Source organism: Telopea speciosissima, chromosome 9, assembly GCF_018873765.1.
Source record: "Telopea speciosissima isolate NSW1024214 ecotype Mountain lineage chromosome 9, Tspe_v1, whole genome shotgun sequence".
NCBI lineage: Eukaryota > Viridiplantae > Streptophyta > Magnoliopsida > Proteales > Proteaceae > Telopea > Telopea speciosissima.
The window spans coordinates 56,829,299-56,846,597 of NC_057924.1; the positions used below are offsets into that span (position 1 = coordinate 56,829,299).

Consider the following 17,299-nt stretch of genomic DNA (forward strand, 5'->3'; position numbering starts at 1 on the left):
GGTATGTATATTCATAAAGACAAAGGTTCGGTAGACTGAAACATCCACTTGATGGTCAGTATCATTCTGCCAAGTGGAAGGTTGATGTGGCAGAACGAACTTGTTGGATAGATAGAGCACCATTTTCTTTGTTTACCGGTCAAGTGGAAATTCTGACCATTGGATGAAAAGAGGACCATGTGGATTGACCATATACCCAATTTCAAGGCAAAATTAATCAGATGGTCCACCACATATCAAATATATTCCCCGGATGCCAAACCTAGACAAAAACTGGCCTATTAATTAAGCAGCATTGGGTGTTTCTAGTGAGCTGAAAATTATCACGAGTCTAGGATGACATGGACTTATCCACAAAGCTTCAGGACCAACTAAGCTGTGACTCGCAGAAAAAGTGCATAAATGCACTGGTCAAGAGATGCCTCTCCAGAATGCCGGACTACAAAAACTGCACTGAGAAAAAAGAATAATTTCAAATGCTAAATTTAATTGGATTTATGTGATACTATGCACAGGCTCTCTATCAACTTTAGCCATGTGTTGTGACCTTCCTTCACAGGAGATGAGCATTGGTACTAGCACATAAAATAGAGCATGGCATCTCGAAGATACATTCAGGCACTCACTCATTTTAATATAACCAGTAATGGATGATAAAGTAAATCTGCCATTTAAACTACAGCCCAGATCTAGGAAAATTTGCTGCATCTGTTACAGAGAAAGGTCTAAGGAGTGAAGCGTAAGGAGCCAGACTTGATCAATTGGATCATGGATCAGATATAGATCCACATGCATGGCTAAGTTTGGATCCAGATTAGGGTCAGTTAATGTGAAATTGGATTTGGATTCAGAATTGGATTTGGCTCTACGAGGATCTGACCTCATTTGCCTTTAGCACTTCTATTCTTCAAAGAGAGAGAGAGAGAGAATAATAAAAAAACTAAACATTGGGAGTAATGCATGGACTTAAAGACATTACAAGTTTCATTAAATCTTGGATTAGATAGGGATTTAGAAAATTATATCGGCCTTAAGATTTAAGAAGGAAAAATGGAAGAGAATATTATTAAAATACTCCATGGTACCCACGCATGTAAGTGCCTGTGGATTGCATAGACATGCACAGATGAACAAACATATGTGACATGTTTGTTCACATAGTTCATATGCAGATAAAATCTCAATGAATAATATAAAGAAATACAGCAATGAGATAAGCTAAAAATTCAATAAGAACTGGCAAGCAATGGAGGATCATCAAAACTAGATCACATGATGTACTTCAATAAGTTAATCAGCTCTGCACCGACCACATCAGTGTTTTTACAACTGATTTGGTACTATATTTTACCATGTAAACTCTTTCTCTACCCACAGGGACAGGTATATTATCTTCATGGAGTTTAAAGTGATAAGTTGACACATTACACCAGTTTATACATAATTGAAGCACCACATAACAATAATCCTTCCACTTTCTAATTAAAAGTTTAGATACTGACAGCAAGAGCACCAAGGAAAAGTGTCTCTGAGCCTAAGCAGTTTCCTATGCACTCTCACATATGAATTATTTATTATTTTTCTCTCTTAGAAAATGAATATAGAACTACATTGTGAGAGGATGGCAGCCTTGGTTTCGGCTTATAGCTTCTTTCTTGCATAATACTATATCTCGCGATATATCGGTATCTCGGGCCTACCGAGATACCCGAAATATCCGAAATTTTGCCAAATTTCACCGAAATATTGCAAAAAAATGCAATATTTCAGGGGTCCATCTCGGTGGGTATTCGGCCATATCTAGGCCTGATACTTCATGGATACCCTTATTTAAGCTAAATAAACACATTTAAACCATACAATTGCAAAAAAATGAACTCAAAGTGGTGTTTTGGGCTTGCACCCTTGATTGACAGTATACGGTCGCCGGCCCTAATGTATAAATAGTTAAATACACATTGATTAGGCAGTCAAAGCCATAAAAGAAATTTAAACAAACTAATTAAAACTCATAAGACATAATTCATAAATCATTGCTAGGAGGTGTTTCCGACGTGTTTTTGGCGATGATCCGTCGAAGAAGATGAAGAACAAGTTCGAAGTTGCTTAGAATCCAAGTTGGAAGAGTAGAAAACAAAGAAAAAACCCCAAAAACAGCCTCTGCCCAGCTCTCGGTTGATATTTCGACCGTTAGCTGGCGAAATATGGTATTTATAAGGCCTCTTTAATGAGTCACGTGAGGTGTTTTGTAACATTTCGGCGATATTTCGGTATATCTCCGAAATGTGCCGAAATATTACGAAATATCATCGAAATTTTGTCCTTTTTGGTTTCGCCTTCACATCTCGTCTCGGCCCAAGTGAAATTACCGAAATTTCGCGATATATCGCCGATATATCGTGAAATTTTGTACCATGCTTTCTTGGCACTAAATCCAATTATGTGGCGGAGTTCATGGCCCTATTTCATGGTTTGTTGAGAGCTAAGGAAATGGGTGTGACTCGGTTATGGGTGGAATGCGATTCCATGTCTGTTGTGACTTCTCTCCGTGCGGGTTCAATCCCCTGGTTCGTCAGGCAGCAATGGATTGACTTGCAACCATTTCTTATTTCAATCTCTTGGAAGATCTCCCATTGCTTCCGTGAAGCAAACCCTGTAGCAGATTTCCTTGCTAAGTTAGCGGCGAACAGTGGTGTGTCCTCTCCTTGGGTCTCAGACTTCCCTTCCTCTGCCTGGAGCCTGTTGTCTGATGATGCTAAGGGAAGCCCTAGATTCAGATTCGACTAGCTGGTTTTTTTGTTCTCTTTTGGCTATCGGCTGTTGGCCTTAGCTTGCTTCTGTGTTTTTTTTTGGCTGTAGGCTTTTGGCCTTAGCGTGGTGCTTCTGTACCTGTCTGGGTATGCCTCGACATTAAATTCTTATATTCTTTTTTTCCTTTTAATATATACTTGCTGATCCTTAGCAAAAAAAAAAAAAGAGGATGTAATAAATGCTGTAGGCTCAGAAAACCCTTCCCTTATTATTTATAACTGACAGCAATATGAAAAACAAGACGAATGATTCCAAAATCAACAACTAATCATCTAGATTAGGTTAGCCAAAAGAAATGAACTGAATATCACCTGTTCCCAAAGCAGGAATGTGTGGCAGATATGCTGATGTTAACAGTACGTATGTTGTGCCTAGATTTAGCTCCTTCAGGAAGCAAAAAGTAACCCTGCACAATAAATATGAGCTTTAGTATAAAGTTAAAGACTGAAACAAGTCTTGATATCAAAGGAAAAATATCAACTAAAGGTTATTGTGGAGCTTTGTTGGTAATGGGGGAGAGACTTGTTGGAGATGGTGAATACATAATATACATAATGTACATAAAGAGATGGAAAGATGTAATGCATTGAAGAATTCAGAATGACCTTTTCAACAGTGTATATATAGGTTGGTTCAAATGCCTTGCTTCTCTTTTCAAGCCATTCCACTGCAATTGATGGTGGAAGTTAGCCAAAGGAACAAAAGCAGGAGTAAGAAACAAAAAAAAAAAAAAAAAAAAAGGCTGCATCTAACAAATAAGTTTCCTTGCTTAGTTCTTCAATTTTTAAAAGAACATGCCATTTGCTGAATCAATGGACGCTGAAGCAATCAAACAGATTAAAAAGGCAAGTAAAATATTACTAGCTAAATTATTGAATGTACAGGTGGCCCCATGTCCTGGACCAAGGGCTACAGGACCTGTCCTGCTGAACAGTCAGGACTCTGAAGCCCCCAAAGCCTCATGTATCAAGTATAAAGGATCATGAGTCCTGAAAAGATTATGGATGGGGAAAAAAATCAGTATGGCCATGTGATTGCAACTGTTTCGCTTTCCACTTTTATTTGGACAGCAATAACAAATTTAACTCAAGCTCAGGGAGTCAGAAACCCATAATCTGACCATATTGATTTTGGGTTGTATCATAACTCATAAGCACAACCCACATTGTGGGGTCCAATCTTCTAAAATGACTCAAAAGACATGGATCCCAGTAAGAAACCAATTAGAAAAGGGCCAAGCAGATGGTATAATCATCATCTCTAGTGAAAGCTTTCTGGATTAGCACATTTCTTTGAAACTCCTCCCACCTTTTTTTTTTTTTAACAATAACATGTAAGTAAAAAAAATTTGAGCAACCAAAGAAGCCATAGAGATGTCAAAATCCAGATGACTAACTAAAACATACCAACTGGGAAGTGGGAACTTGATTGAGGAAAACAGTATTAAAAGGTAGCCTTACCTGCAAATGAGTTAAGCCTTTCCAGGTGCAGAAGTTGTGACCATTTGGGAATATTAAAATATAGATCCACACCTGCAGTATTCTGTACCTAAATTTTCAGTTCTAGTCAATAAATAAGATACAAGAAAAATCTACACCAATTCAGGTTCTGTTTAAACCACATATGAACAAGATATATTCAATAATCAGCAGGGTAAGAAATTTGAAACGCACAAAGTAAAAACAACTTTGTAAAATCACACAGAAAAGAAGACAAATTTAGAATATTGCATGTCCAATGGTACCGCATCATGACAATTTGCTTTTTAAATAATTAAATGGAAAACGATCCTCACATAGATGGTTACTTCAAGCATCAAATAAATTCAACATTATTTTTGGAAAGCTGTTCACTACCCAAGTTTGTTGAACAACATGCATCATTGGAATGAAAAAAAACATAGACAAATTGAACTTTGTTGGTAGCTCTTTTGTAAGCCACTAAGCCTTATGCCAGGCATTTCATATGTTAAGAGGATTCCACTCGTCAAAAATGCCCAGGCCTATTGGCAAACGGAACTCAAAGGAAAAAACTATACCTTATAAGAACTAAATAGTCTCTTATACAACTCGAAAAAACTATACCTTATAAGAACTAAATAGTCTCTTATACAACTCAACTGTCATCTTCCCTTCTTTTTTTTATAGAGGAAAAACGATCATGGGAATATATTAATTATAAATGAAGCAAAAGATATGGTGGGAAAGGCATCCAGTATTGGTATACAATGAGATCAGGAAGAAAAAAAATTAAAATGCTAAGAGCAAAATGTCTACAGGGAGAGAGACTACAATTCAAGGAAGCCCTTGCCCCTCAATGAAGTCCAATCAGCAACGAAAGAAGCGAGGACATAAGATGCTTAAACTTAGGTACAGAAGAAGCCCAGAAAAAAAGACACTTCATAATATTGCAAACCACTAGACCATGATCAGAAAATGAGTGATCAAAAACTTTTCTCTGTCTCCCATTCGAAAGAAGTCCAACAAGCTGCAGCTGGAGTAATACTCCAAAGGAGTTTACCAGGTGCATTTAGACCCCTGCATTTCCAGCTTTGCAGCAAAAGAGAGATGTTCGGAGGATAGATTCACACCTGCCCAAACAAAGTCCACCAATAATGTGCAGACAACCCAAAAGTAGAGGCACAAAAGCAATAAATGCCCATTTGACCTTTTCTTACTTAAGAAAATTGTCTGATTTTTGCAGGGCTTTCGGGAACAATTTTAGACCATGTTTGCAATCTCATTGACCATATTTGAAACATCACTCATAATAGAAGGCCATACTTAATACATTACATTCTATTTTCTAACAATCTTGAAAGATCACTTGGGTGAGGAAGTATAACTCGGCTTTGTATTGAGATCACCAGCAGAAAACGAACCAAATAAAGATATTAGTTTTGGAATGATTACCATAAATAGGGATATCCTTTATTGTGGGTCAATCCAGGACACAACTAACATTAAGAACTTTTCATACCGGTGGAGTATTTACAAGTGGTACTGCAGAACATATACGAGTTTGCGCTAATGGAAAAATAAAATTCAATGAGGCAGAAACTACACCCTCCCCTGTCATTTTCACTGTGAAAGGCCTAGCACAATGATTAGCATCCATCTTTACTTGGTGGATGAGTTATATATATGGGGAAGAGTTTTTAGTCCAGGAGCCTGACCCCTGCGCCAGTGCGGGAGCACACGTGGAAGCATCAACAGGAGTGGGATTTCTGCCTTTCATGGGGGCGAGACAGTCATTTTGTCCCATCCTGTGTCTGGCGGCATGAGCCATGCTCCCGGACGGAGTCCTTTTTGCCTATATATGTATATATAGGATGACCTAAGGAGAAAGGCTCCACAACAGAGATGAGCCTCCCGTCACCTTCCTCCCTCCCCCCCCACCACCTTTCCTCCCACCATCCCTACCATCTGCTCCTCCACCATCCCCACCGCCTGCTCCTCCACCCATATCACTGCCAGCACCACCCCCCTATTGTCACCACTTCCACCACCCATATCACTGCCAGCACCACTCCCCCTGTTGTCACCACTTCTACCATCCCTACCGGCTCGAAATCCTGGGCTTCCCTACTCACTCCCCCACCCTCTCTCCCCACAGCTCTGGTCTAGCCCTCCACTACGTCGAACCATCTTCTGAGGATGGCAATGCCTTTGCCCTCTGCCCCAACGATATTCTCTCCCCTGAAATTTCCAAGCGGCAACCGTGCCTGCTTGGTCATTTTCTCGACTCTCGGCCCTCCTTCAACACCGTCAGGGCTTCCCTCTCTAAACAATGGAAAGCGCAGGGCTCCCTAGACCTCTACCGCTTAGACAGCGACGTTTTCATCTTCAGGTTCTTCTCAGATGACACAAAGGCTTCTGCTCTGAACGGTGCCCCCTAGCTAGTTGGCACCAATCCTATTTTCCTTAGGCAATGGAACCCTTACATCCTTCTTCACAAGGTCGACCACAGCTCCATTCCCTTGTGGATCTCCCTTCCCGGCCTTCCTTTTCACTTTTGGAGTCAGGAAAGCCTCAGCAGAATCGGCTCTGTTGTTGGTCACCCCATCTGCACTAATGTGCGCACCCTCAAGATGGACAGGTTGTCCTTTGCCAAACTTTGCATCGACGTCTCTGCTGATCACCCCCCTCCTCCATCTCTATTGTCGACGATGATGGCTTCAGCTTCGAACAGCCCACCAAATACGACTGGCTTCCTCCACACTGCATCCATTGCCATGTTTTTGGTAACCATTCCCATGATTGCTCTGGTAAGGCACCCCTCTCTTCGTCTGGCCATGCTACTCATGAAGACCCCTCTGAACCACAAGCAGCCATGCTCTCGTCTTCGCCAACGATGGCCCCAAGTCATACCTCGTCTCCTTCGGCAACGATGGACACTTCTGCTCCTCAGGCTGCTCCAAACTTACTCTTGCTCCCCCCGCTGACCTCTGGCTCCGCCAGATCTCCTAGCAGGGGTTGACTGAAATCTCGCTGCCGCCCCAACAGAAATCGCCACCGTGTCCAGCCAAGCTTCTCCTCACCTTCGCACAGGGAAGACCCCTCTTTTCCTGTGACTGAGACAACTATGCCCTCCTACTCTGCCACCTTCAGCTGGTCAGTCAGCCACATCGATCATTGGCCCTCCTCGGATGGATCCTTCAACCTCTTCAAATCGCTTTGCCCCCCTGAGTCTGCCAATTCCCCAGATGACTGAATCGATGCCTCGCAAAGCACGTAGCACCTTTTTGGCTTTTGATGCTCTTGCCAGAACCCCTTCGAACTCTGCGATATCAAGGTTTTGGGCTCTGCCTCCTCTGGCTCCCCCTGACGCACCTACAGCATTCGCTTCCAGTGGGACAAGATCTGCAACCAGGAGCCTCTCTCTTGACAGGGGCTTAGCTCTTGTGAATGACAAGGTAAACAAATCCCCCCCTTTTCCAGACCCCCTGTTTTTTACCCTCGCGACTCTGTCGCTTCCCAACCACCCCCCACCTCCCCCTATCCCTTATTGACAAGTGTCCCCACCACATCCCCTAATCCCTCTCCTCTCTCTCCTTCCTTGGCCCCACCAACTCTCAAACCTCTACCCTCCTTTTTCACCTACAACTTACCCATTTTAGCCCCCACCACACCTCCTCAATATCCACAACCCTCTTCTGACCCTAACCATAGCCCCCCCACGACCCATTACCCCTCCACGACCCAATACCCCCCCGCTCCTTCTACCCGACCCGATGTCCTACCTACTACCCTTCCAGATGCCCCATCCACCAACCCACTACCCTTCTAGATGCCCCAACCTCCAACCCTTGCTGCCTTTATGCCCTCTCCCCTCTCTTCTTGGCCCTTAGCAGCCCCCCTCCCCCCTCCCCCCTCTCGGGTCTGGCCAGATCCCTCCTCCTACCCCCTTGCTCCCACCTTTGGGACCACTTTCCCTCTTGTAGCTCCGATCATTGCCCGCCACCACCCCACCATCTCTTACTTTCACCGGAGGTACAGAAGTGCCCCCCCAAGGAACTCGTTGCCCCCCTTTTAGTTCTCCATGTCTTCAGGCTTCATTTGGAATGTCAGGGGCCTTAATTCCCTGGCAAAGCACCATGAAATCAAGAATCTCATCAAATCCTCCAAATCCTCCTTTTGCGCCCTCCTTGAAACCCGGGTTCTCATTGATAATGCCCCCCGCATTGCGGCAGCCATTGCCCCCTCTTGGTCTTTCCTATCCAATTACAATTTATTTTATAGCTTTAGCTCGCACAATCATTTGTCTCCTTTTACTAAGGCTTTCTTTCCCTGGTGTTATTGGTCAAGTGAAAGAAAAGACTGAAAAAAGGCTCAAAAAGAGTGTATGCCATCCGCTCGCCCTCAGAAACTAAATAAGAATTTTCTATAGATTTTAATATTTAAAATTTTTATTTTATAATTTTATAGTTATTTATCTTTATTATATTTAAATTTTTTTATTTATTTAATTATTATTTAAATTAATTGATTAATTGAATTGAAATCTCAATTATTCTAATTTAGAATAATCAAATTCTAAATTAGATTTAGATAAGGCCCTAACGGCCGCATTTGGATTCTCTGGGACCCCTCTAAACTCCACATCTCCATCTCTCACTCAACCCCCAAACTCCTTCACCTCTCCATCTCTCTCCCTAACTCCCATCTCTCTTTCTTCCTCTCTGTTGTCTACACCTTTAATAGGGCTGCTGATCGCACCCCCCTTTGGGACGACCTGCTTCTCCTCAAATCCAGGGTCGGTTCCACTCCTTGGGGGGTGGGGGGAGACTTTAATGTAGTCAGATTTCAATCTGAAAAAATTGGCGGCCGCCCCCTCGCCTCTCTCGCCGTCTTTGCCTTCAATGATTGCATTGAGGAAGCGGGTATCAAGGACCTTCACTGGTCCGGATCCCCCTCACTTGGCACAATCGTCGAGAAGGTCCTGATCGGATCACTTGCAAACTCGACCGTCTCCTCACCAATGAAGCCTGGCTCTCCTCTTTCCCTCATTCCCACGCTTCTTTTCTCCTCTAAGGTCTGTCCAACCACAGCCCCTGCCTCCTCCTTATCCAACAGTACTCCTCTTTTGGCCCCAAACCTTTCAAATTCTTTGACATGTGGACCTCCCACCCCCTTTACCTCCCCACCATCCTTAAAGCTTGGAGCTCGCCAGTCTTCTATCCCTCCCTCCCTCTCATCTCCTTCGCCAAAAAGCTCTGTCTCACCAAATCAGCCCTCAAAGTTTGGAACTCCTCTACTTTTGGCAACATCCTTCCCGTGTCTCTGATTGCCGCAATGACCTCTCCTGTATCCAATCCCGCCTCCAATCCGACCTTCTCAACCCCTTCTTGGTAGAGGAAGAGAAAAAGCTCTCTGAATCCCTTGCCTCCCTCTCCTCTCACGAGGAAAGCTTCCTCAGCCAGAAATCCCGCATTCGGTGGTTGGAGCTGGGCGACTCTAACTCGGCTTATTTCTACCACTTTCTCAGAGCCAGGCTGAGCTCCAACTCCATCACCATGCTCATAGCTAATGATGGCTCCTATCTCTCTTCTATCTCCGACATCAAGTCCGAGGCTGTCTCCTTCTTCTCCTCCCTCTTCAACCCTCCCCTCCCCCCTTCTTCCCCCATCCCCCCCCGATCTCATAAATAAATTTGTCCCCCCCTCTCTGGCTAGCTCCCTCCTCGCCATTCCCTCTGATGAGAAGATTTCCAAAGCTATCCTCTCCCATAAATCCAACAAGGCTCCTGGCCCTGATGACTTCAGCATGGGTTTCTTCTTGAGCTGCTGGGACCACATCAAAGCAGAGCTCATCACTGTTGTCCGCAGTTTCTTCTTTAACCCAAACCAACTGGCCCAGATCAACCAGACTTTCCTCTGCCTCATCCCTAAAAAAGATGGTGCTTCCTCTCTTTCTGATTTCAGGCCTATCTCCCTTTGCAATCTTCTTTACAAGTTCATTGCAAAGATCCTGGCCAACAGGATTCAGCTTGTTATCCCCTCCTTAGTGAGTCCGAACCAGTCTGCCTTCATCTCTGGTAGAAGCATTGCGGATAACATCATCCTCTATTCCGAAATCGTTCGTGGGTTTGACAGAAAATCCCACTCGCCAGCTGCCCTGATGAAAATTGACCTTCACAAAGCTTTTGATTCCCTTCGATGGGACTTCATAGCCGATGTGATGTCCCATATGGGCTTTCCCCCGCCTTTCGTTAGGTGGATTCTAGCTTGCATCTCCTGCCCCTCCTTCTCTGTTATCATTAACTGCTCCCCTGCGGGGGTTTTCCACGTAAAAGCCGGGATCCGCCAAGGCTGCTCCCTCTCCCCTTTCCTCTTCTCCTTGGCCCTTGAAGTCCTCTCAAGGAGTATCCAGGCCAACACTGACCTTCACCTTATCTCTCCTCTTCCCAAATGTAAGCGCATCAACCTCACCCACCTTGCCTTTGCTGATGATTTGATGATCTTCTCCAAAGCTTCCCCCTCCTCCATCTCTGCCATCATGTACTCCCTTCATCTTTTTGAGCGCCTTTCAGGGCTTCGTATCAACCTCCTCAAATCCAAACTCTTCCTTTCTGGGATCCCTGATGCTGCAAAAGATTCCCTTCTACACCTGACTGGCTTCTCCCTTGGCTCTCTCCCAGTCAAATACTTGGGCCTCCCCCTCATCCCAACCAGGCTCTCCAATCACCACTGCACTCCCATGCTCGACAATATCCACAAGAGCCTCCAACTCTGGAAAGGCAAGCTTCTCTCCTATGCGGGTAGACTTGAGTGCATTCGATCGGTCCTCCAATCTTCCTACATCTACTGGTGCGGAGTTTTTGTCATTCCTAAAGCCACCTCCAAAGCTATGGAAAGCCTTTTCTGTGTGTTTCTCTGGAAAGGAAAGGAAACCTCCAAATTCCTCCACCCTATCAGCTGGAAAACTATCTGCCTCCCCAAAGATGAAGGAGGCATGGGCATTCGCCGCATTCAGGACTCTAATACTGCGGGTATTCTTAAGCTAATTTGGAAAATCTCTTCCAAGTAGGATTCTATCTGGGTCCAATGGGTGTACTCCCACCTTCTCAAAAATGACTCCATTTGGACCGTCCCTATTCACCGAGATTCCCCCTACACCTGGCGCAAGATTCTCCTCTTGCGCCCCACTGCTCTGCGAGCCATCTCCTCTTCTATTGCTGATGGCTCCTCCACCTCCCTTTGGCTTGACCCCCGGCACCCTCTTGGAGTTCTCTACAATCACCTTGGACCGAGGGCAATCTACACCTCTGGCATTCCAAAGGCCGCTCCCCTTTCTTCCATTATTTCACAGGGCTCTTGCTCCCTCCTATCCCCATCCTCTCCTTGATCTGGCCTTCCCTCCCCCTCCCCCCCCCCCCCCTTCCCTTGCAGATAAGGTTATTTGGCTCCCCGCCTCAAATGGCATTTTTAGCTTCAGTTCTGCCTGGAATTTTGTTCGACCTCATGCTCCCACTGTCCCCTGGCACAAACTGGTTTGGTTCAAAGCACACATCCCCCACCATAGCTTCCTAGTTTGGAGAACCCTCAACCTTTGCCTCCCTACCCAAGCCTTCCTCATCCACCGCAGAATTCCAGCCTCCCCCACTTGTACCCTCTGTTGGTCCGGCTCCGAAGACATCGACCATCTCTTCTTTGCTTGCCCTTTTTCCCAATGCATTTCGAAAAAAGCCCTCTCATTTATTTGGCCTCGTAGCAGGAGACCCCTTCCCTTTAAAAGAGAGTGACTCTGTTTGACCAGGACTTTCCCTAGAGGCTCTATCTGCGATGCTATTGGGAAGCTTGTCTTTGGCGCTGCCCTCTATCACATCTGGTTGGAGAGAAACCTTAGGAGATGGACTACCAACTCAAGATCTTTCGATTTGATTAGGAAGGCCATCTCTTTTGATGTTTCTACAAAGTTGGGTTTTCTTCCCCACAAGTCTTTGTTGGATTCCCCCAGGAATAGACATATTGTTAGCGCCTGGGATCTAGATAGTTCCATTTTACAGCCCCCACTTAAAGGGTTGGTGGCTTGTTTCTCCCTCCCCCCCCCCCCTCTTTCCCTTTGTATTTTTTCCCCGCCCATCTCGGGCTTTGGTAATACATTTTTTATTCACCAAAAAAAAAAAAAAAAAGGCTCCACAACAGGAAGAGGAAAAATAATAGCATGGGCATCATATCTTGATTCCTCTCAACACCAACTAACCAAAATACATTCCAATAACGGCTAAAATACCAACAAAAGACAGTCTATCCAATGCTCAAGTAACAATCACACCCCCTCTAGAGTCCAGAATTTTCGGCAAAACTGCATCTCTCTAAACTTTAGAGTTAGCTACTGCCATAAGCACCTAAGCAATAAACCCTCTTGACCACTTCTTCCCTTAAAAAACTCTATCATTGGTATACTGACAACCCACATAAATTAAACCCCCCCCCCCCCCAAAGCTATCTGAGAGTGGAGATGCCTTTGAACCTTGACGCCGCCCGTAAGTGAGAACAGTATAAATCAACAGGGAAAACATGTGGAACTACTGATAGTGAATTAATCAAGCAAAACAATCACCAAAATCTCAAATTCTAGAAGAATTTAGCAGAGAAAAGCAATATCTGCTATCATAGTTCTAAATCTTGCCGAGATCTCGAATATCTCGAGCTCCTCGAGATGAGATTACATACGAACCTTAAAACCTGCAATGTCTCGAAAATCGGTCAAAATTTCGGCAAAATCTCGAAAATCTCGGATATCTCGACCTGCTTGAGAAGAAACTACTCTTGTTTCTTCTCGAACACTATGATTTGGCATACATATGTCATGCAGACGGAAGATAATGCACGTCGGTTCCATCAGACCATGAGTAAACTTGATCCAACACGTCGTAGTTCATATCAATAGACAGTCACAAACTCACAATATTGTATTGTTGGGACATGGAAGACTATGGTGTCTATGACAAATGCATTGTTCACTGTACTTGGGTGTCTATTTAATGTGCTTTGTTCACTGTACTTTGTAGTTCTTCACCTTAAGTCCTTAACTATTTCTTAAATAATTATTCAATATTATGTGTCGTCATCCATTATTGCATAATTTACTTGTTTTATTTGCCCATTATATCTCATAGCGCTCAAACAATGTGTATAGGCAAATATTGCATAAGGATTTGACGTTTACTGCCATCCAAGGGTGCAAATCCAAAGCACAAAATTGGGTGGTTTTTTTACAATTTGAAGATTTAAATATGTTTGTTAAGCCTAAAACAAGCTTCTCTTAAAGTCTCGGAGCCAACTATGGCCATTTGCCCACCGAAACATCAAACCAGGTCTGCTACTATGTTCTAAAAATCAATAGACAATGACAAAGTTCTGCCTTTACAACCTTAAATATGAATGGTAGTGGCTGAAAAACCCATTAATAGCTTAAAGCCTTAAACAATGACTCAAAGTAACCAAGCTAACCATTATTACAGAAAGATAAGGCAGTCGTTTAGATTATAACAAAAACTGGATCCAACTAAAACCTGAAACCAAATCTATGCTATTACAGTATTTCTTGCACCATGAATTGAGTTGAACTCCAACCAGATTCTCTCCCTGGACAATGACTTATTCCAACACCTTCTAACGGTAATTAGTATTGGCTCCAAAAAGGGCAGTTTCTCCTCACGACTCTAGGTCTAACCGCTCTCACTACTACCAATTGGTATTAGCGCGGCGGTAAGTTGCTAAGTGCCTGAGCCTCGGACCGACCAACAATTGATATCAGAGCCGAGAACCACTTGGCAAACGTTGAAGGGGGGGATTGTTGGCCCAAAAAGGGCAGCGTCCCCTCACAACTCTAGGTCTAACCGCCCAACCTTCTTAAGGCAATAAAGTAATGCCTTCACTACTACCAATTGGTTTTAGTGCAGCTGTAAGTTGCTAAGCGCCTGAGCCTTGGACCAACCAACAATTAGTACAGAAACAAGGCCAGTTTTCTCCGTCATTTGGCTTTGGTGCTTCTCTTCTTCAACTTCTTAGTAGCTGCCTCCTATGCTCTGTTTTGCATAAGAACAGAGCAGGAATCTGATTTAATATCAAATCTACAGTTAAAGGAACCACCAATTACATGCAAAATAGACTCAAATAACTTCTTCAAGTCCACTGGTACTAATGAAGACGAAAGTCAAACCAAGGAAATCCAGTTGGAATTTAGCTCAAATAGGATCACAAGTAGTATAGGAACTGTAGAACAGAAACAGAGAAAAGCCAATAGCTTCAACAATTCAAATCAGATAGATCTGATACTGTAGTCAATGGGTTATTTAGCAAGTAGATTTAAGCCTGCAAAGTTCGATTCAAACCTGATGGCTAGAATGTGATATCTAGAACAATCTACTACAATAAGGAATTATAATAAATTGAAGCATAATTTCAGCAAATCGACTATCAAAACCAGAAATCAAAATCAGAAAATAATTGAAAATAGAGTAGCCGCAGGGTATGAAATTGAGTATAAGGGTAAATAGGCTAGGAATCCACCTAACCTATTTATTGTAAGGTTGACCATTGTGACCAAGTGGTCACGGGTTCAAGTCTGGAACAGCCTCTCTGTGATGGTAGGGGTAAGGCTGCGTACATTATGACCCTCCCCAGAGGGCCAGACCCCGCAGTGGAGGTAGCCTCGTACACTGGGTATGCCCTTTTTAGGCCAGGAATCCACCTAAGCCCCACTTGGAATCACCAAGCACGCTACTGAATCCACAGCAGTCAAAGTTTCAGAAGACTGAAGACTATATTTCATAAATTCGTATACCTGAATGGCTGGCTAAATAGATATATGTAGATTCTTGAAATCTGACTCCTAACATGACTACAACAGCCTAAACCAATTAGTAATCAAACTAGCTACTTAATTGACTACTAAAAGACTTGAACCAACTCCTATTCTGACTGGTACTCCAACTTAAACTAATTAAGAAAGTAAATCCCGTATTCCTAACTCCTACCCTTATTTTAGGCCCATTAAAATGGTCAACTACAATGAAAACCCATTGGACCAAAGGCCCAACAGATATGTAATCCAACCTAAGGCTTATTTTCACTAAATAAGCCCACTTCTGTGATTAATCAGCATCAGATACTCTCTCTCCTCAGTACTTGAGAACTACTACACTGAAAATTCATGTCCCCTACTGGAAGCCCAACAGCTTACTAAATTTATAAGCACATCATAGTGCTTCATCACTATCACAAAAGAATTTCCCAGTTGTTCTACATTGTCCACATTTACCTCGCCTCCCTTGAACAACCAACACACCACTTTTCTCTGTTCACGATCAAAATTTTCTCCTCTATCCAGGAATTAGAGTCAAAAATTCTTTCTACCTGATGAAATCCCTTGATTCCCTTCATTGTCCTCTAACCCTACTAAATAGTCAAATCCAACAAAGAACTGACTATTAGTCCCCTCTTTAAATTTGTCATCACCTGAATGAAAAACTGCTTCAGGTTTATGAGGAAGTTTTAGATATCATATACATACAACTTTAATGACTATCCTCCCAGAAGGAGAGCTAAATAAGATATAAGCATAAAAGCAGCACTACTCAATGGTTTTAGAACCAACTACCAACAAGCATGTGCAGATCATATCAACTCAACATCATTTGTGACCAAGGCAGATACAGCAACAACAACAACAACACAGCCTTATCCCAACTAAATGGGGCCGACTGCATGGATCCTTGCAAAGACAAAATATTAATAATAAAATTGGTCACTGAAGTGACCAAGGCAGATAACACTAACAAAATTGGTCACTGAAGCGCAAGAATAAGAGACAAATTGAAAGAGTAAAGATACAAACAGCTGAATTTCACAAAACCAAGAGACAATTGGACCTGCTCACCTTGATAACTAAACAATAAAAACCAATTTACCCAATTAAATAAGTATGAGTCAAGTTAGCCTGAAAAAAATGCAAATCCAAACTCTCCAATGTCCTCACCCATAAGTGGTGAAAACTCCACAACAATTGTTTTACATGTCCCCAGATGAAGGAGACACGCCTTAGCCACTTGCTGCAGAAGTGAATAAAAGACGCTTTCAATGATTCTCTTGCAGATGTAGGAAAACCAACATGATTTTCTACTTCATCAACATCTGGCTTAGAGCCAATAATATCAGTTGAACTTTCTCCTAGAGGCTCAATAATTTCATTATCAGTCTTCCATGATTTGAAGACCAATTTGCTCCTCCTAGCACTTGTACCTATCCAATTTAACCAATTTTTTGCAGCCAAAAATGTCAGCCCATCACCATCAACATTTGGAACTTCTAAATTCTCAGTTGAAGTTTCCTGTTCGGAAATATCGATCAAATTAGATTCAGCTGCATTTCGTGACCACAGCCCACTACTGGTTATCTGCATCGAGACAAAAGCAAGTCAATTTTGCTCAACGGTAATGCCAGCATATGGAAGAAGAAAACCCAAAGTGTTGGAAAATAAGAAAATGAATATGACTCTATAACTTAATAATCGCATATCTCCTTGAGGGGGTGTGCCACCCCTTCTATCAATTTATTATATATCAAATTATTATTATAGCCAGCAATGAAGCTGTTTAAGTAGAGAGAATCAAATTGGCAGAACATATAAAGCTATAGGATTAAACAATATGTAATTACCAACGTAACTAGCTAGGCAATCAGTGAAAATTCAGGAGTATTTCTCAGAATCCCAAGGATTAAGAGAGAGAGAGAGAGAGAGTTTTAACTCAATTGGTTCAAAGAATCTTATTGGATTTGGAGGTCCACAGAATTTCCTATGAACTTTTCATTGACTTATTGTCTGATAATGCAACTGTTCACTAGTAGCAATAGTTGTAATTAGGTGGTTGTTAGATCTGGTTATTTATGGGACCATTAATTAATACATACAGGAAACCAGGTTCTTTTACAACCTGCCTTGCATCATGTGATACAGCAATGCCAAATAGTATCCTGATA

The 17,299-nt window shown here is 42.8% G+C and overlaps 2 protein-coding genes across 3 annotated transcripts in view; both read right to left on the minus strand.

The window, feature by feature from the left end:
• LOC122640832 (membralin-like protein At1g60995) overlaps positions 1 to 17,299 on the minus strand; it is a 60,872-nt gene that overhangs the window by 27,539 nt on the left and 16,034 nt on the right. Inside the window, exons 3-6 of one of the 2 annotated variants that reach the window (XM_043834079.1) lie at positions 16,299 to 16,715; positions 4,272 to 4,359; positions 3,417 to 3,478; positions 3,123 to 3,217 (exon numbers count right to left, since the gene is read on the minus strand). In XM_043834079.1, the coding sequence (XP_043690014.1) occupies positions 3,123 to 3,217; positions 3,417 to 3,478; positions 4,272 to 4,359; positions 16,299 to 16,715 (662 nt within the window). The remainder of the gene's footprint in view (positions 1 to 3,122; positions 3,218 to 3,416; positions 3,479 to 4,271; positions 4,360 to 16,298; positions 16,716 to 17,299) is intronic. The other variant, XM_043834080.1, reaches the window with a different exon arrangement.
• LOC122640834 (exosome complex component RRP45A-like) overlaps positions 16,591 to 17,299 on the minus strand; it is a 60,088-nt gene continuing 59,379 nt past the window's right edge. The window contains exon 10 of the mRNA XM_043834083.1: positions 16,591 to 16,715. Within this exon, the coding sequence (XP_043690018.1) occupies positions 16,705 to 16,715 (11 nt within the window). The 3' untranslated portion in view covers positions 16,591 to 16,704. The remainder of the gene's footprint in view (positions 16,716 to 17,299) is intronic.